This window comes from Adiantum capillus-veneris, chromosome 6, assembly GCF_014529385.1.
Source record: "Adiantum capillus-veneris isolate H3 chromosome 6, ASM1452938v2, whole genome shotgun sequence".
Taxonomy (NCBI): domain Eukaryota; kingdom Viridiplantae; phylum Streptophyta; class Polypodiopsida; order Polypodiales; family Pteridaceae; genus Adiantum; species Adiantum capillus-veneris.
Genome location: NC_140936.1, coordinates 74,768,486 through 74,789,755, shown reverse-complemented (window position 1 = coordinate 74,789,755; position 21,270 = coordinate 74,768,486). Strand labels below are relative to the sequence as shown.

Below are 21,270 nucleotides of genomic sequence, written 5' to 3'. Positions count from 1 at the left end.
AAAAATGGGTGTGAAATTTGAGTTCCAAAAAATGGACAAGGTGGAGACACCATTGGTCGGCAGATGTATTTTGTGCAGCCCTCTATGTGTGAACAATATTATGTTCGTTTGCTTTTGAGCATTTGTAAAGGGTGTAGATCATTTGAGGATCTATGTTCTTTAAATGGTGTATTATTTCCCACCTTCAAGGCAGCGTGCATTGCAAGGGGTATCTTGGAGGATGATGGGGTATCTACGTTCTTTGAATGGTGTATCATTTGTTCATTTGCTTTTGAGCATTTGTAAAGGGTGTAGATCATTTGAGGATCTACGTTCTTTAAATGGTGTATTATTTCCCACCTTCAAGGCAGCGTGCATTGCAAGGGGTATCTTGGAGGATGATGGAGAATGGTTTGCTAGCATGGTGGAAGTGTGCAATACACATACATGCTTGCAGTTGAGGCATTTATTTTTGACAATTCTGTTGTTCTGTGAGCCCTCGTCCCCTGATCACTTATGGGAGAGATTTTGTGAATCTTTGTCTGATGACTATCAACACAAGTTGGAGATGAGATATGAGGCCTTGGATGAATGTGCGCACGTTGCTAAAGTGTATGCATTAAGAGATTTGGAGATTCTTGGAATTCCAATGCCTGATGAGCACTTTTTGCTGGCTCACGAGAGCAATTTTCTTTTCCATGAGCAATGCCTTGATGCCATGGAAGAACTATCCACATCATGTGCGATGGATCAAAGTTTAAATGAAGGTCAAAGGATTGCTTTTGAGACAATTCTACATGCATTGAGTGTTGATGGTGGGGCAATTTTCTTCTTGGATGGTCCTGCAGGGACTAAAAAAACATATTTTTATAACTATTTGTTGTCACAATTGCGTGGCCAAGGAGATGCTGCATTGGCATTTTCTAGAATTAGAGCATTGCTATTGCAAAAAGGATGCACCACACATTCTAGATTCAAGATACCCTTGGAGTTCAAAAATTGTAGTACATGTAATATCCCTGCTCAAGGTCAGCTTGCTGAATTGCTTAGACTATGTAAGCTCATTGTGTGGAATGAGGCTCCCATGACACATTGATACGACTTTGAAGCTTTGAATAGGTCTTTGCAAGAAATCTTGTGCTCTAGTAAGCCATTTGGTGGCAAGGTTATACTTCTTGGGGGAGATTTTAGACAAATCATACCAGTGTGTTCAAGGGAACACGTGCTGACATTGTTGATGCTACGTTGTGTCGATGGCACTTATGGCCATATGTGAAGATTCTCAGATTGACATGTAACATGCGTGTGGGAGATGGTGATGCTGCAAATGTTGCCTATAGACAATGGCTAGTGGCAGTAGGAAGTGGAGTTTGGCAAGTGATGTTGAAGTTAGAATATCAATTCCCCATCACATGTTGCTTCCTTCGTCTTCAATAGATGGATTGATAGGTTGCATCTATTCAGAAATGGATAGAGTTGTGGATCACGCTGAATACTTCTTGCTCCCACAAATTCTGAGGTTGATAGTCTCAATGCTAAGGCCCTATATGCAATGAAAGGTGATGTTGTGACATACTTTAGCATTGACTCTGTGATGGGAAACTCCATGCATCATGCGTCCTTATATCTGTGGAGTTTTTGAATAGTCTCACCTTGGGTGGTGGATTCCCAACACATTGCTTGGAGTTGAATATGAATGCGCCAATAATTCTTCTACGAAACCTTGATCCAAGTCGAGGTCTATGCAATGGGACATGCTTAGTGTGCAAGGGGTTTTAGGCAAGGGTCTTGGAGGTAGAAGTTATTACATGTACGCTTGTTGGGACCAAGGTTTTCATCCCTCAAATATGTTTTCTGCACTCCGGTACAGATTTGCCATTTGTTCTTAAACGGAGACAGTTTCCAATCAGATTGTATTTTTGCATGACAATAAATAAGTCATAGGGACAAAGCATTACATTGGTGGGTCTTTACCTGATGACTCCAGCCTTCACTCATGGAAAACTATACATTGCACTCTCACGTGCACGTTCAACTACTGGAGTGAAAATTCTCTTGGGGAACTTTGATGCAAATGACAAGAATGCATCAACAACAAACATTGTATAAAAAAAGATATTGAATAAGGCCATGTGAAGGATCCATTCCTTCACCTCATTGTTGTCTATGTTGTGTTCGTTCCAATTAATATATTATGACTTACTTTTTCTATCCTCTCCATGGCATATCATACTATGTCATGTAAATGTTCCAGTACCCCATCTTCTCATTGGCATTTTTTGGTTTTGCACTTTGTTGTATTGGGCATGTATAAATATAAGTATATCTCTAAGGATTTTTTTGGGTTTTCACTTTTTCTGCCACTCTCCATGGCATATCATGTTATGTCATGTGAGTGTTCCATCCCATCCTCTCATTGGATTTTTTTGGATTTCCACTTTTTTGTATAGGTCATGGATCAATACACGTACATCTTTGAGGTGTCCTTTGATTTAAACATAGAAAATGATACATATCCATAAGTCATTGTGTGATATTTGTTTTTCATTTCAAACCTTGAAGTCTTTTTTGTTACTTTAGCAGAGCCACAGTTTTGGTGTGCACCTTTGTCACACGTGAAAATTGTCAAGACCATTTGCAAACACTACAAGATGAGGAATGTGTTCATGAAAGTAGGAATTGCCTGATCATAAAGTAAAATTGATGGTTTTGATCCACTCAAATTGTGTTGTGAACCATAGTAAACTTCCATCAGTCGATGCTTTCATGTTGCATATTTTGGCATACTCATCCAACATCGAGTATGGTGTATACTCAATTAGGAAGGAGCATGTCTCCTCAAAGGAGCGAGATGATGTCCAATGGTTTGTGACATATGAAGGATACTCCATTCTTGATGATTGGGAGTACCTTCAAAGTTCCAGATTCTATGAGCTCATCTACCAAATTTACTTGCCTAAACAACTTGCATACTTAGCATTGCCATACATGGCTAGAATTACTGGTACTACATAGAAAGTTGGGTTTGGTGCTTTGATTTCATTGTGTGAAAAATATCTTGCATGTTTTTTTCAGGAGATAATCAACCTTGGGATGGTAAAATGGTCCTTAATTTAGGGATGGAGTGTTATAGAATTGATATTTTATTATTTATTGCAGATGACAGGTGGAAAAGACTAGACCGAGCTAGGTCTATGCGAATGGAAATATATATATATTGTACATTTTATTATTCAAGTGCTCTTTATGAGCTTTGGCCATTTATGACCGGCCAGTTAGCTTGTAATCACTTTGACCATTCAAGAAATCTATAAATGAAATACGTGCAAGAGGGAAATGGTCACTCTTGCATGGGGGGAGATTGCACCCAATGTCTGTGTATTCTTCTCTCCTCTCCTCTCTTCTCTCTCGCTGTGCTGGCGTAGCACTCCACTCTAGGAGGTGTGCCTACACGTGCTCTTTTGCTCTGTCTTGCTCTCAGTCTCTCTCTGTTCGCATACGTCACGGTTTATGTGCTATGGGAATTGCCAGGTATGCAGATTTGTCAGTTTATGCTAGATATTGTGTCATCTTGGGTATTATGCAGGGTAGTCACACTCTCGTCTGTAGCAGTGGTATCAGAGCGTAGGCTACGCTCCAAGATTAAGGATTTCGACAAGCATCAGCTAAGTATTTTGTTCTCTCATGCTTGTTAGTGTTGTTAGCTGCCTCGGCTTGCAGTAATTAGTGTTGATTGTATAATACAACTAGTCATCTTTGAAATTAAAGAGAATTTCTTCTTTATTGTTATGATATGATAATTAAATGTCATAATTGAACAGATTAAACTTAATAAAAATACTCAACAATAAGAAGGGATTAGAATACGGCGTTAGATAGGATATTGTGAAACAATAAATCGCAAGAGACAATGTATTTACATATGATGACCATTTGTAAATAGCGAGGATAATCGAATTCTGTCACATAGAATGTCCAAAGAAAAAAAAGAAGAAGTAGTAGTAGTAGATTTTACGGTAGATTGTTGTAGGAATATACCCAAGCGACCTTGGTGAGTGTTCGAGTGAAGAAGTAAACAAGAGGAGAACAGGAACTCGATTGCCTAATCTACCTTCTCTCCGCCTAGTGGGAACGACCATCAAGTTATTTTTGTGGGAATCACTGAAAGCCATACTATTGTTTTCTTTTAATTAACGAACACAGTTGAAGGATATTGAAGCATAAAACCAAAGCAGGTGGCGCACGCGATCCAAGACCATCACCAAAAATATGGGGGGATGTGCACTCGGTATGCAGGTGCCACCCACAACCCCCCCCCCCCCCCCTCACCCCCTGCATGCAGAGTTCAACACTCTCTCTCTCGCTCTCTCTCTTTTTCTTGCAGTTTCCAGCCGGCCCCTATTGATGTCATGCAACGGTTTAACTCCCCAATCTCCCTCTCTTTCTCTAGTCCATTGCCAGCCATGCACTCTCTCTCAGTTCAACCACCCACCTCCATGAAGTAGCATCACCAGACTTCTGCACCACAAGCAGTAGACTACCAATCAATCATGCTCTCTCTCTCTCTCTCTCTCTCCCCTCTCGTGATCTTTCTCTCTCTTTCTCTATCTCTCTCCGGCCGCCAACCACCCTTGGTCTCTCTCTATCCCTCCTTGCAACCGCTAGTCCCATTGCCTCTCTCTTTCTTACCAGGACTACCACCCATTCTCCATGCAAACTGGTTGAGCCCACTTCCCAACTCACCAACTCCTCCCCATGCAGACTCAACCAAGTTTTTTTTTTCTCTCTCTCTCTCTCTTTCTCTGCACCCAAGCAGTTAGCGTCTCCCTCCCTCTTTCAGTGGTGCCCAGTGTGCACCCATCAGCCACCTACCCCTGTGGCCACCACTCCACCACACTCTCCAGCTTCAACTCCTAGCTACACACCCACACATTTAGTTGCATGCACACTCTCCAACGAGCAGCTCTCTCTCTCTCTCTCTCTCTCACACACACACACACACACACACACACACACACACACACACACACACACACACACACACACACACACACACACACACACACACACACACACACACACACACACAGTTGTTGCCAACCTTTGGACCTGCATGGCGTCAACCCACCTAGCAATCAGTGGTGCCCGTAGTTCTGTGGTGCAGCAGATCCACCTCGTGGTGCCCACAATCTCTCTCGCACGCTCTCTCACCTCATGGAGCCCTCAACCACTCACTCGACATGCAGACCCTTGTTATCACTTAACTCTCGCCCACTAGCAGTCATCCAACTCCTACTCTCTCTCCCCGCCTCTCTCTCTCTCTCTCTCTCTCTCTCTCTCTCTCTCTCTCTCTCTCTCTCTCTCCATCCAATATAACTACCTACGGCGGCAGACATTTGAAGCTCTTCAACGTCTGCTACAATAGACTCTCTCTCTCTCTCATCACGTCTTGGAAGAATCTGAGCAAGCGTAGGAGGCTGAGAGGCTGCAAGAGGCCGAGGAGGCCAATCGAGAAGTAATTAAGCGATTGAGCAAGAAGGTGATCATAAAGAATCTATGAAGCAAGAGTTTGAGGCGGCCAAGCAACAGAAGGAGGAGGAGATTGAGTAGGAGACCGCGACTAGCAAGTATGAAGGCGCTCATGTAGATCAACAGCAGGAGAACTCTCCATTAACAGGAACTAATCAGGTCGAGAGTAAAATTAGGTCAAGGGTGCTGATGCAAATAAGAGAAGACTTGGAGATGTTGATGCAGATAGCCATGTGTTAGCGATTGGACACACCCTACGGAAAATGACTGCTCGCCGAAATATTATTTTTTGTAATTATTCATTTATTATTGAGAAAAACCGACATTTCACCTTTGTAAATATTGGGGCTTACAAAAGTTTCCAGATTGTATCCCATTTTTGACATTTAGATTGAGTAGATGGTTAAATTGGAACATTAGGGTTTGAGATTGTAAGGTATATATACCACTTTTGACCTTAATGAAAAAACCTTTGTCATTTTAAAAACGGTGTTGTCTGTGAGTGAGCGTACTATGTACGAGAGAGAGTGAGAATTTCATCTTGACGCTATGCGTGCACCGGTGGTCGAAATCGAGTGCAGAGAAGTGCAGCGTGTTGCCCCCGACGAGAGCTACGCACCGATACCTACATTGCGGGTGTATAGTCTGGTTTTGCAAGCTCGACCTACGAGCTTCATCTGGTTATTTGGTGAGCATATGTTATCCGTTTTCGCATTTCAGCATATCCACGCGTTCGCATTGAGTAGAGCTGCACATTAGGCACTTTAGTTTTCGGAAACGACAACCTGCAAATTTCGACTAGACATCCTATGCGATTTTGCACCGGGTGTTTAGGGTTGGGATTTTGGTTCATGGACCTTAGGGAGAGAGACCTATTGGTGTTAGTAAGGTCTCCTTTAAGTTCTGTGGCGTTTTGAGGACGTTTGATGGGTATTTGGCTCTTGGAAGCGTTGTAGGAAATCTCCTCTTATGCACTCTTGAAGGCTGTAGCTTAGACATTGGGTAGAGACCTCTGTAGGAATTAGTTAGGAGTCGGTCGAGTGTAGGTTGACACCCTATGCTTGCTTCCATGCGCCTACGGATCGAGCTTCGTCCTTAGCTGACAAATCTTGTTAGGTGAGTTCTCGCTGTGCTGACGTCCGTCACGGCGTATCCGCCAACATTGGCGCCGTTGCTGGGGACGAAAACCCTAGGTAGTGATCGAGACTAGTCCTTGAGGATAGGGATTCTCTGGCTTGCCAGAGTCTCGTTTTACATTTAGATAGGATTAGAGAGTGGAGGACTCTCTAGGTCTTAGAGGGTGTCTAGGGAGCGTGTGTTTGGCCTAGATCCTTCGGCTTAGGTAGACTTAGGTAGTTTTAGGTATTAAGTTAAGTTGTGGTGTAAGAGAGTAGGAGTTGGAGTGGTAGAAGAGGTGAAAGGAGAGCTTGAGAGTCCGGAGAGGCCAGGAAGCAACCGAAGCACCATAATCACCATTTCACATGATGAGTAGGGGTAGGGTAAGTAGGACATCATGATTTATGATCTAGAGCACTTCATGCATGTTATACTTGCTGTTAGGTTCATCACAAGGTTGTAAAAGACGCAAAAGAGTGTTTGAAAGCTAAAGTGAAGTTCAAAAGTTGCTGTGAGTGTTTCTGATAGAGCTGCAGAGCATCATGAGCATTTTTGTCAGGAAAAAATTAAATTTTAAGCCAGGAGACATCCTATGCGTTGGATGTCTACAGGCTGATCTGGTGGAAATTTTGAAATTTTGAGTTGACTAGTGTGTTCAGAAGGTAGGTTTTACCCTATTTTCACATGGAAAGTGGAAATTTGACCATATCTTGATAGGATAAGGCCAAGTAGACAGAAATTGCCAGACATCCTACCCAAATTGTGCCAAGGCATTATTTTAAGACCAAAACCTTAGGATGGCTGCATGAGCATGATCTGCATGATTTATTGAGTGACTGAGAAAGGTTTCATCTCAATTGGGTGAGAAAACTGGGTTTTAAGTAGACTTTAGCATTTTTGACTGAAAAGAGCTAGAACATCTAAAATTGGGGTCTTTTGAAATCCAAACCAAAATCTAAGCATAGCATTGGGTTGCTGACATCAAGGGGAAACTGTGGCTCAAGTTTGGGGTCAAACAGGCCAAAAAGACATCCTACGTGTAGGATGTGTTTTTTGTGATTTGGCACTCCAAACCCACCTTTGGGCATACCAAAGTGATCAGCACCTTAAGAGGAGTCTGTGCTTTGCAATTGAATTCATTTTGATCAGTTAGACATGCTACGCGTAGAATGTCTAATGTATGAATTAGGAGCCAGAAATTGACTGTAGGCATAGCAGGGTGTTGTATAGCCTGAGGCAAGCCTCCTAGTCAATTTTGGTCCAAATTGGAGTTGATTTGACTGATCAGAACAACATCAGGCTGCTGGAACAGATTTTTGACCAATTGACCAGCTTATAGGTGTCCAAATCAAAAAGTAAAAACAGTTGTGGACTCAGCACATCAAGGGGAATCTATAGTGCAAAATCCAGGAAAAACAGAGCAGGGAGACATCCTACGCGTAGGATGTCTACAGGGGATTAGTGAAGGGGAAAGCTGACTGAGGACATACAGTGATGTTCCAATTGACTTGAGGGTTCTAGAACTTCTTTCAGAAGTGAATTTGGACCTTGTTTGACCTTTTGACGGAGCAAACACTGAATTAAAACTTTCCATGTAAATGGACCAACATCCGAGGGAAGCACAGTTCCAAATAAGCAGACCTAATCCAGAACATCAGAAGTGTATAAAATACAGTAGTGGTTGAGGTTAACCCTCCAGTTATACCAATCATTACTAAGACCACCTCTAGCTGTTAAATGCTTTGATTCGATTGCCAAAATTAAACGCTTGTGTACAGGTATATTCAACGGCAAAGTAAGAAGTTGTGCGAAAACTGATCCTTTACCAGGTGAGTGGTTGGATTTGTGATAAGTTGCATTGCTAAGTTTGATGAATTTAAGATCAGGAAGACACATTTTTAGAGATCAAAGAGTGACAGGTGATCAGGGTAGCATAGTGTCCACCGAGGAGAGTGTAACTCAGGCAAGGCTAGATCCACTAGCACCGATCATTGAGGAGGGTAGTGATATTGACACTTCATCAGACAAGTCCTTCTTCATGATTTGTAGTCAACAGCCAGGAGGTTTCTCCGATGAAGGACCAATGCTAGGAGGAAGCACCTCCCAAAATCCTTTGAACGATTCCAAGTTCACTATGATCTTCTTAGAAGGAACAAACTCGAGGGGAGCCCTAGTTTATTCTGACTATTGAGGACGCAAGTGTATTTGTATTGAAGAAAGACCTGCTCAGAGACTGGAGATAATTCGAGTCTATGATGATGGAGATAGATTCCGAGACGAAAAGGGGAACCACTATCTGATAGTTAGTAACCCTGAGGATTACAATAGATATGGAGATAACGTGGCAAAAGGGAAAATGGTTTCAGAAACTCAAGAACTGCCTCCAAACATTGATCGACCTGGAGCTCTTTTTATGTATGATAAGAAAACAACCAGGGTCTCAACCTATAATGAGAATGTGGGAATTTACAAGCATGAGAGCGAGGGAATAGTCTCTTACTTTCGATGCAAAGAACCCTACCCAAACGAATTAAGCAAAGACAAGGTTCTTTACTTATTCTCTTATGAAACTGCTATGGGGAAGGATATCATTTTTGTGATAGGTATGGGCGAGAATGCAAACGTATTCTCCCAGAGGAGATAGAAAAGTCAACAGTTCCAGATACATCAACATATCCCCCAGAAGAAGTGCCAAGGGTCGCCTACACCCCTAGCAAGTCGACAAATCCATTTTCAGAAGAGTATGACGCGACCTCACATTCTACTCGACAACAGACGTTTAACTTCCAAAACCAACCAGCAACCCAACCATCATTGCAGGCATGGCTTCGATAGAGTGCGACATTAGAACAAGACCAAAACCGAGATGGTTATCCAGCCGCATGAGGGCTAAGGGACTTACAAGAACCACCACTCTATTCACGGTATCAAGGCGAGAATAAGCCAAAAACTCAAGGGTCAACAGAGCCTAGAAGACAACCCATAGAACGAGTTCGAAGAGATGAACCATCTCTTGCAAAAACTGTCAGAAATTACGGCTTAGAGCACCACTGGGAGAGGAACCCACCCACTACCGAAGGCCAGAGGAGGTATATCGATTAGGACGAGGAGATCCAATGATGAGATTTGTAGACCATCGTAGAATTAGACCTTCTCAAGTGCAAAAATGGGTAAACAAGAAATACACGAGAAACAGAGATCCTAGGGATCATGTAGCAGCTTTTGTGTGTGTAATTAGAGTTGAAGAGGTGTTAGACTTCCCTACCCAATTTGCAGGGTTTGGACTAACCCTAGAGGAGGATGCAGCTACTTGGTTTGACTTTGTGGACCGTAGAGACTTTGAGTCTATGGAGGAGGTGTTTGACGAGTTTATCGAGGAATTATCACAAAGGGGAATAGCTCATAATACAGCCACAAATCCATAAATTCAAACAAAAAGACGGGGAATCTGTGCGAAAGGCAGTCCTACGGCTAAAAAGATATGTTAAGTTCTGCCCTGTGGAAGAACTACCAACTCAGTCCAGACTTATGCTTATATTTATTCAAGGACTAAGAAACGCAGATCTCCAGAAGTACTTACATATGAAGAGGAGCACGACGTTAAATGAGTTGACTAAGGAGGCTCTTTACCTTGTAGACAATTGTGTGGTCTACAGGGAGGGTGAACTCAAAGATCTTGATGACGATTCATCCTCACAACAAAGTGGAAGCAAGTCCGCTAAGAAAGCACCGAAAGGAGAAGTAGCTGTAAGCCAGGAGTAGCTTGTAGAGGAAGTGCTAAAAAAGATTAACTTGTACGCCAAACCACAGGCTAAACAGCCAAAATGGTGTGCGATTGAATAAAAATGGACAAACCATGGGACGGAGGAATGTTATTATAACAAGGGGTATGTGAGAGAACAACCTTATGCTCCCCAGGCTCAGGTCGCATCTCCTCAACTTCCACCGATGCCTAGGTATCAAGCAGGCAACCTACCAGGACTTGTAGGTGTATAAAGACCACAACCAGTGTTGGGGCAGCAACCACCCCTACCAGGATTACAACCAGTCGGCATAAAATACACACCAACCATAACCGAAGCAGAAGAGAAGGCTTTGGTGCCTATGCATGCATATTACAAAGATCCCAATGGATATGCTGCAAATCCTGCATATTATCCACCGAAAGAACCTCCAACGTCAGAACCTTGGAGCATGATGGGAAATACAGGACCATCAACAGCTGCACAGGCAATAGGAGAAGGAAGATATAGCTTGGATGAACGAACATTGTTGTTCATAGCCAACGGAGGCATGGACGGGTAGAGACATGCATACCAACAAAGAGGAGCTCAAGGAGCACCTCAACAGCCTAAGGGACCCTGCTTCAAGTGTGGTGGAGACCATTGGCTAAGAGACTGTCCTCATGATGAAATCATTAGAGTCAACGCATATTGCACCGAGTGTGGAATTACTCATTTGATTCCTGATTGCCCTAAGAACCCAAGCAAATGAGCAAAAACTACCTTGAACATGCTGGAAGCAGTGCCTTCCAGTGGAGGGTCAGAAAACGAGACAGTAATACCTATTCAGGCAGTGACACGAGCCCAAGCTGAAAGAATGACGAACGAACCTATAATTGAAGAGCCAAAAACCGATACCCCAAGTTCAGAAATGAAAAATCAGAGAAGTACTTGGAAAGCTAGAAAGGCGCTGTGAGCGGGATGAAAACACACACAGAGCCTTTATAACGACCCGACATACACTCTTGGGAAGATACACACACACACACTATGGGGCACCACTCGGCTTAGACAACACACCTGGCCGAGACAGGGAACACACCTCTGAAGTAAGAGCAGAGAGACCATCCACTTGCCCACTCCACACAGACACACACACACACACACACACACACCCAAAAAACTTAGCTCAAAAGAGGATAATTTATGATGTTTAGATACAATTGAGCTTGGGCCAACACCAATGGGGCAAATAGCTCACACAATATGGGTAAAATAAGCCAGATACAATCACAAACTAGAGTAGAAACTTCGCTCATAGGAGAAACTTACACAGAAAAATAGCAGGAAAAGAGTGAGGAATTTGGCAAAATGGACAGCACCATCGCGTTCGGAACGGCCCAATACCCCAGTCTACAATGTCAAAGTGCTCAAATCCGACCTCGGATGAGCAGTTTATGGCCAAAATAAGCTCCAAAATGAGCAAAAACACACCTGCGGCTAGTCCTCCTCTCTTCTCCACGTTTTTTCTGATCTTCTCTCGGTTTTTTCAGTTCCCACACTTAGCTTTATTACTTGGGCACCCTTGGCCTTTTAGATGACCTCAAACGGACCCCGAACAGGCCAAAAACTGACCTCGTAGTGCATAGTTGTCACCCTGCTGCATCCATACGCACACCTGGCACTCAGCTTCTTTCAATAATGCATCCTGCAACCACGTGAAGTGGCCCCAAAAAGTGATCCTAATGATGACCTTTCTGCATAACTCTCACAAGAAAACACCCACTTTGTGTCCGTATTCATCCACATGTAAATATTGACCCCGTTCGGCTTCCTGATGCCACTAGATGCCATCTGACGCACCTGCTTACCTCATGTCGTCGGCCCGCGGATAGCTTCCTCAAGAAGCTTTACGCACCACCAACTCCTCATTATTGTAGAAAAAACACACTGGTAATAGTAATAGTGAAAATCGATGCACTATGTACATGGTGTCCTACCTTTACACATGTGGGCCCCACATAACCACCTAGCTCTGGAAAATGGGCAATTCTTTATTTGATGCACCATGCATGTGTATGTACATATGCGCAATCCCTTGCTCCAAAAAACTCCTGACATAATTTGCCCACCCCCTAGCCTGCTAGAGCATTCATGCTCAGCAGCAGCACTAGTAGATGCTCATTCCACCTGGATCAAAAGGCCAAAGGCATATTTCCTGATTCACAAGAAGCATCATAACACCACACCTACATTTGTCAACAATCAACCAAAATGCACCATAGGCATATCCAACTAACACATCCGCCCTGTCTGGAGTTCCAAAAGCATAAATATTGCATGCCACATTCAACCCAACCGATAGAGACAACTCAAGTGACTCATCACCTCGCATCTTGGCTTCACCAGCCATAGCAACAACCTGCAAATCATGCACCCAAGTAGCTAAAATCATTGTGTGAAGGTAAAGTTGTTGATATCCAAAGCACAAAAGTATCCCCGCAGCACACATATCCCTAGCATAGGCATCCACATAGCTGAGATTGGACTCATATATGCCAAACCCCTTCTCATCATCATAAGCTTACTCATCATCACACATAACTTTATCCACATCATAATCATGGCTAGCACCACTATCCATAGCTTCTAGCATGGGTTCATCAGTCTCCAAGAATACAGATCCCTGCTCTAAACCACAATCATGCTCATAAATCGGTTCAATCACTGCACATACATCAAAATATGGCTTCAAAACAGGCTCCACATCCAACAAATCCACAAAATGGCTCTCAACCTTGCCCTCTTCCCTAATTTCCAAGGAACTAGTATCCAAAGATACGTGCTCATCATCAATAACCTCAACCTCACACTCACACCCAGAATCACAAGGTACACAAGTAGCCAATGCATCCTCTTCAAGACTTTTCAATCCTGTATCCAAAGCATTACTCACCTCTTTAGGCTCTTCCATAAACCTGTCAACTTGCAAATCATCTTTACGCTTCACAATAGACCTTGGGAAGAAACGAGAAACATCATAGGATAGGCTACTTTTCACCTGCTTAGGCTTAACTTTATCTTCCATGTCAAATCTATCTTGCACATGCATACCTGTACTGATACCATGTTCCTCAAGACGCTTAAACTTCCATTCCTTGTGCTTTGCAATGCATACCACATCTTCAAAAGACCCGGGCCTCTTCAACTCAACCTCGAACCGCAACCAAGGTGACAAACCATCAACAAAAGAACTTTTCTTCAATGAACAAGGGGGGGTCTCATCCTTAAGAGCAACACACCAACGAGTCCATAAATCTGTAAAACCTTGTACATAGGCATCAACACCTTGACAAGAACCTTGCTTAAGAGCATTGAGCTCATTCCATACTGCATTTGCATCTTCAAAAACTTGGAAACGCTCTAAAAAAGATTCTATAAACTTGTCAAGACTTAAACCAGAAGAAGAAGCCACTGCTTCTTTAGCTTCCAAATCCATGAACCAAACGAGGGCCTCTTCTTTCAAAAGCAATCCAAATAGCCTCAAAATCTTCTCCTCATCACACATATTGTTGCTTATGCATGCCGCCTCGACTTGCTCCAGAAAGTCTTCCGCATCTTCACCACTTCTTCCATGAAATTCCGGATAAGAGAAAGCCATGGCTACCCAAGTTACAATGCTTTGAGAAACCCTTCGAACACACGTGCAAGAATCCAAGACTTTTGACTACCCAATCCCCAGAAACATCAATGGAGCTCAGCTTTAGATAAGGACAAACACATGCACATCAAATGATTTTTCATAGTTGATCATCGGAATTACAACAGGCAAAGGACATTCCAGGATCTCTCGTAATCTTCTCGGCCCGAACATAAAGACTATGCGCTGCTGGAAAAAAATCTTCCTAGATACATGAACATTTATCTGGATTCTCTGAGTTAAATGAAAAGGAGTGAATTGATGGCCATTTTGATCATCCATTAAAGTCAACCATGCAGCTCCCAAGAAAGCACACCTGTCTTATCCTCTGATTTTGCCAAAATTGCAGCAGCATATTAGCATAAATGGCTTAAAAGACCAAAAAACCAGCCATCACAACTCGGAAAAATTTTGGCAGAGTTTCCCCAGAAGTAGAGCAGTGTGAACCCAAAATATAGACCATATATGTATGCATAAACTGTCAACAATAGAACCCGAGCGTCAAATAGGAATCGCTAGTACATAGCCTATGGCGAGGTCACAAAAAGGGTGCTCCAGCTACCTGTATCACCGAAAGGATCTCCACATTTGAGAATCCCCCAGCTCAATAAAACCTCACGCTATCGACCCTCACACGAAAGCTAATGCAAATTGCGTATAGTCAAGTCTCAAAAATGACTATCTTCCAGACCAAGTCTCAGAAATGGTTGGGACTGCCAAATAAAACCATATGTGGCTCCACAAAGGCGTACAATGGCAGTTTCCACAAGTAACGTACAATACCAACCGACAATGCGCTCAAGTAGGCGCCAAGTGATGCATACCCACAACAACTGCAAGTGACACCACTGCTAGTATATCATTGTACTCCAGATATCTGTACCTGTGTGAATCACCTGTACCTGTCCTTGTAACCTGTAATCTGAAACCTACAACCTGTAATCCCGAATCTCGAAGCAGAAGTACTCGAAGAAGATCCTCCGTGGGGGCGCCAAAACAATGTGACCGGGATGAAAACACACAAAGCGCCTCTATAACGACCCGACACACACTCTTGGGAAGATACATACACACACTATGGGGCACCACTTGGCTTAGACAACACACTTGGCCGAGACAGGGAACACACCTCTGGAGTGAGAGGAGAGAGACTATCCACTTGCCCACTCCACACACACACACACACACACTCCACACACACACACACACACACACACAGACACACACAGACACACACACACACATACACCCAAAAAACTCAGCTCAAAAGAGGATAATTTCTGATGTTTAGATACAATTGAGCTTGGGCCAACACCAATGGGGCAAATAGCTCACACAATATGGGTAAAATAAGCCAGATACAATCACAAACTAGAGTAGAAACTTCGCTCATAGGAGAAACTTACATAGAAAAACAGCAGGAAAAGAGTGAGGAATTTGGCAAAATGGACAACACCATCGCGTTCGGAACGGCCCAAAACCCCAGTCTACAATGTCAAAGTGCTCAAATCCGACCTCGGATGAGCAGTTTACGGCCAAAATAAGCTCCAAAATGAGCAAAAACACACCTGCGGCTAGTCCTCCTCTCTTCTCCACGTTTTTTCTGGTCTTCTCTCAGTTTTTTCAGTTCCCACACTTAGCTTTATTACTTGGGCACCCTTGGCCTTTTAGATGACCTCAAACGGACCCCGAATAGGCCAAAAATTGACCTCGCAGTGCATAGTTGTCACCCTGCTGCATCCATACGCACACCTGGCACTCAGCTTCTTTCAATAATGCATCCCGCAACCACGTGAAGTGGTCCCAAAAAGTGGTCCTAATGATGACCTTTCTGCATAACTCTCACAAGAAAACACCCACGTTGTGTCCGTATTCATCCACATGTAAATATTGACCCCGTTCGGCTTCCTGATGCCACTAGATGCCATCTGACGCACCTGCTTACCTCATGTTGTCGGCCCGTGGATAGCTTCCTCAAGAAGTTTTACGCGCCACCAACTCCTCATTATTGTAGAAAAAACACACTGGTAATAGTAATAGTGAAAATCGATGCACTATGTACATGGTGTCCTACCTGTACACATGTGGGCCCCACATAACCACCTGGCTCTGGAAAATGGGCAATTCTTTATTTGATGCACCATGCATGTGTATGTGCATATGCGCAATCCCTTGCTCCAAAAAACTCATGACAATGCGTATGAAAGCCAGGAGAGAACGAGAGCAAACGGCTCTATCCGAGGAGTTAAAACACACAAAGGATAGATTAGAGCGGTTAGAGGATCTAGCTAGTCTAAGCTCACACACTGCGGCAACCATAGCACCCAAGGAAATAGCAAAACCCAAAAGTGCAGGATTAGGAGGATCAGTGTTGGCAAAAAAGTAAATGAGCAGTTAGACGCACTTTTAAAAGCTTACGAAGCCAGACTAAAAAACAACCAAACCCAAGAGCAAAGATGGATGACCTATCCATATGCCGAAATAGAAAAACAAAGGTTGGAAATGTGTAGAAAGATGATTGAAACAACCCAATCCTTGATAGAAAACCTTCTTGGTAAACCTGCAAGTTGGCATGAAGTCCTAGCTCCAACCCCTATCAAACCAACTTTAGAGAAACAAGTAGATACGAAGGAGACACTCACGACTGCCTCTGAGTCTAAGGGAGAACCTATAATAGTGCCAAATACAACAGATGAGACAATTGATGGTTTTCAGCCTCAAACATTGGTAGAAATGGGTAAGGATTGTAACGGTCTAGATGACCTGTGGAAGCAAATCTGTGATGCCAACGAAGCTAATAAGGTGAGTTACCACATGAATAGCATGAGAAAAGAGAAAAATGAGATCTTACCTCCTATTGAAGAATTTGAGGCAAGATAAAAAATGAACTTTGATATGCATTCACAAGAGGGAGACCAGGGATCAATTAGTTCGGGGCACAGCCAACCAGACTCGCTAAAAACTCTACCCTCTTACTTAGGAGAGTATGAAGCCAAGTCTGAGGTGAGAGCAATCCCATCTCAAAGAATTTCTTCTAACAGAGTGATAGATTCACAAGGGTTGCTTGAGTTATTGTCCACCCAGGTGGCATGCACAATCACATTAGCTGAACTCCTAAGGATACGGCCAAACATGTGGACCACAGTAGGCAAATGGTTAGAAAAATTTGGAGTAAAAGACCCCACCTCGAAGCTTCAAGAAGGGATCAGAGAATTGGACAAGCCTCAACTAAACACTAAGCCAGTACCTTTAAACAAGGTTGGAGAATATTGCGAGGGAGAAGATGGAAACACCACGCTACCAGTAGAATTCCAAGGAGTAGTTTCCAAAGCTATTCTTGATAGTGGAGCAGGAGTCGCTATCGCCACCAAGGAAATCAGGAAAAAATGGGGAAAACCGGCTTTGAGAGCTACCAGAATGAAATTGCAATTGGCAGATGGGTTCATGGAAAAGCCTCTAGGACTTTTAGAAAAAGTAATTGTCACCTCTTCTAGAATCGAGAATGAGCACACATTTGCAATAGTCGATTTCGACAAAAAGAACAATTACGAGATCATATTGGGAAGACCATTCATGAGACGATTAAAGATGGTCCAGGATTGGGGTTACGACCACATATACCTCAGACATGGCGAGACTACAACCAAAATACACCTAAAAGACCATAGTTACAAAGATGTGAACCAGACACCAGTGGAAGAGTTTGATTCAGCTACATTGGCAGGGTCAGAACTCCCAGCATGGTTAGGGCAACAAAAAGAGCTATGGATGTGCGGAGCTTCACATTGTGGGAGCTTAAAAACAGAGGAATGCGTCTTAGAAAGAGCTATTGAGGACAAGGATTATATTTCAGAACCTTTTCCTGAAGATGCCTTCGAACCTCTTGAATGGGAACACATACTAGCAACATTGGATATCTGTACCATTACAGATAGCCCAACGACAAAATTTTGCGATAAGGATGGCTATGATGTGCTACCCTATTACATGGTAAGCCTTATACCAGGAGGAGATGGGATTGTAGAACCACCATTTTGGACGGATACGCCGCGACGGACGTCAGCACAGCGAGAACTCACCTAATAAGATTTGTCAGCTAAGGACGAAGCTCGACCCGTAGGTGTGTGGAAGCAAGCATAGGGTGTCAACCTACACTCGAACGACTCCTAACTAATTCCTACAGAGGTCTCTACCCAATGTCTAAGTCACAGCCATCAGGAGTGCATAAGAGGAAACTTCCTACAACGCTTTCTAGAGCTGAACACCCATCAAACAATCTCGAAATACCACAGAACTTGAAGGAGACCCTACTAACACCAATAGGTCGCTCTCCCTAAGGACTATGAACCAAAACCCCAACCCAAAACACCTGGTGCAGAATCGCGTAGGATGGCTGGCCGAAATTTACAGGTCATCGTTTCCGAAATCTAAAGTGCCTAATGTGTAGCTCTTCTCAATGCGAACGTGTGGATATGCTGCAATGCAAAATCGGACAACGCATGCTCACGGAATCACCAAATAAAGCTTGTAGAAGGAGCTCGCAAAACCAGACCGTACGCGCGCAATGTAGGTATCGGCGCATAGCTCTCATCGGAGGTAACACGCTGCACTTCTCCACACTCGATTCCAACCACCGGTGCTCGCGTAGCATAAAGATGAAGCTCTCACTCTCTCTCGTACACAATACGCTCTCTCACAAACGTTTTTAAGCTTGACAAAAGGTTTTTCATTAAGGTCAAAAAGTGGTATAAATACCTTACAATTATCAAACCCTAATGTTCCAATTTAACCATCTACTCAATTTAAATGTCAAAACTGGGATACAATCTGGAAACTTCTGTAAGCCCCAATAATTACAAGGTGAAATGTCGGGTTTTCTTAATAAATAAATAATTACAAAACTTAATAATCCACCGAGCAATCATTTTGCATAGGTTGTGTCCAGCTTCTAACACTCCCCCCCTCCTTGCTTATGTCGTCCCAACATGGCTGTTGAGTTGCTTCTTCATTTTATGGTTTCTCGCATCTTGAGCAGTGACTCGTATCTTGCATGTAAATCCAGTAGTGTGGGGCCGAATATGTCGGTGCTGATGGTGAAGAAGCCGGTGTAGAAAGCTTCTTCAAAGGCCCGGAGGTGATAGGATGGCAGAAACATGATCCTTTGATACAATGCATGTATCAACTCCTTGGAAGGCTGACCAGACGGATTATATGCACATCTGTAAGTATCTTGAAAGAAGAAGATAATGTCTATCGCCTGGCCCGGTTTGAACGTCTCAAAGACTGCCAAAAGGGTTTTATAGATCTTTCTCAACATAATGCAAGAAAGGTCAGGCGAGCCAGTGAACAATTTGATGGAGCCCGTTAGGGTTTTCACCATGTATTGAACACTTTTTCTCTCACCTGCCTTCAAGCTTGGAAGCTTCGGATAGTTTAGCCAAGTGGGTTGGCTTCTTTGCAGCAGCTCATGGGCCTTCCACGTCCACATCCTTGGTAGAGGGCAGAAGCTTAGGTTATCTCTGATGATTTTTGGTGCCTCTACCAAATGGATTAGGTACTGTGGATACTTTGTTAGCCATGCCTTTCTCCACTTGGGCTGGGAGTCGACTATCAACTTCACCTCTTCAGGCTTGGAGATATCTGCTGTGTATAGTGGCACTATTGGCTCTTCTTTGATTCTTTTGTTGGTCGTGGCGGCTTCGTACTTTAGCAAAGGATATGGGAGAGAGGGCTGTAGCCATTCACGCTGAAGGTCGCTGGCGTCTATCTTCTGAATGGTCATGCATTTAAAAACCCTCTGCTCCCATTCCAAGGCTTCCTTGGCCGTTTCTCTGATTTTTGCTTCTATGGGCACAGCTTCTCTTCTTCTTCTTGTGTCAGATCTTGTGGCTCTTGAGAGGGTCCTTCTAGGATTTCCTCTTGCATGGGTGTGTCCACAGGATCTGGCACATTCTCTAGGTCTATGCCTTCCATGGCTGCTGGCCCTGTGCTTGCCTGCTCTTCTGTCTGCTCGCCTCTTAGCTCTTCTATCTGCTTTTGGAATGTTTGTTTCTCTGCTTCAGCTTGTTCTCCCATTTTTACGAGGAGGTCATTCAAATCGGCGTTTATCTTCTCCGCCTCCTCGAGCTTTCTCTTGATATTTTCAAGCTCATCTTGCATTGCCTTCTGCTCTTCTTCCATGCATGTTTGCATAACCGACCCTTCTGCCATCATCAACCTTTGCTTCTTCTCTAAGGTCAAATCTTTCTGAAGCTCTTTCATTTGTTCTTCATAGATCTGGCTCTCTGTAGTGGTGTGAGTCGAGCTAGTAGCTCTGACTCTGGCAGGAGATGCCTGTAGCCATTGGATGGTTTGGTCTTTAACTTTAAGCTGGTCCTTGAGCTCAAGGACCTCATCCTAGCTAGCTTCCTGTTCTATTTCTGCCTTCTCTTTGGCATTCCGCATTGCTTCAACTTCCTTGGACTCCTCAACAAGTTGTAGGGTTAGGTTATCCCTTTCCCTCTCTGCATCTGTCAATGACTTGCTGAGTTGTCTAGATTCCTCTTCGGCTCCTTGCAGTCTTTGAGCTGCTTCCTCATTTTCTCTTTCTATCTCCTGGCATCTTTGCAATGCCTTTGCCAGACTGGCTTGCAGCTCTGCTTCTCTCTCTATCTGCCTTTGGCTTTGTTCTTGTAAAGTGTCAGCTTCAACCTTTATCTGCACTTCAATGGATTTGAGAGTTGCCATTTCACTTTCTGTGGCCATTGACTGTGCTCTTAGCCCGGTTAGCTTGGTCATCACCACATCCCAATCATTGGTGGGTGGGTGCAGGTCCACTGTATCAGTGGCCATCTCCTTTAGCTCCACTAACCTTAGGCTCTGCATTTGCTCTTTGGGCCCCGTGCTTGGCAAGTCAAATGCGACTGTGGCAGCCTCTTCTTTTGAATATCTGACAGCCAGTAGGTCTAGAAATGTGTTATACCTTGCTTCATTTGGCTCTGGCTGCTCACTTTTGCACTCAGCTTCTTCTTTTTGCTCTTGTTCTTGGCTCTGTTCTTGCCTTGACTCCTCTTGATCTTCAGATTTGTCTTGCTTCTCTTTCTATTGAGTTTGTGGAGGGCTACTAGGAGGTGGTGAGGGTGGTGGGCTTGACTCAGGGCTGGACGGTGGAATACCTGTCCGCCTTTGTCTTTCTCTCTCTCTCTTGGCCTTCTTGCTCTTTTAGCAGTTGCCTTCGGACTTCCT

General features: G+C 43.7%; 1 protein-coding gene across 1 annotated transcript; it reads left to right on the top strand.

The window, feature by feature from the left end:
• The first annotated feature begins 223 nt into the window (after positions 1-223).
• LOC147455706 (uncharacterized) lies at positions 224-1,075 on the top strand. Its single transcript, XM_086513745.1, has one exon. It carries the CDS (start codon positions 224-226, stop codon positions 1,073-1,075), a length of 852 nt encoding a protein of 283 aa, XP_086369871.1.
• The last annotated feature ends 20,195 nt before the right edge of the window (positions 1,076-21,270 follow it).

Bases quoted from the DNA above. Each gene is read 5' to 3' on its own strand.
- LOC147455706 (XM_086513745.1), top strand. From the start codon at position 224: ATGGGGTATCTACGTTCTTTGAATGGTGTATCATTTGTTCATTTGCTT.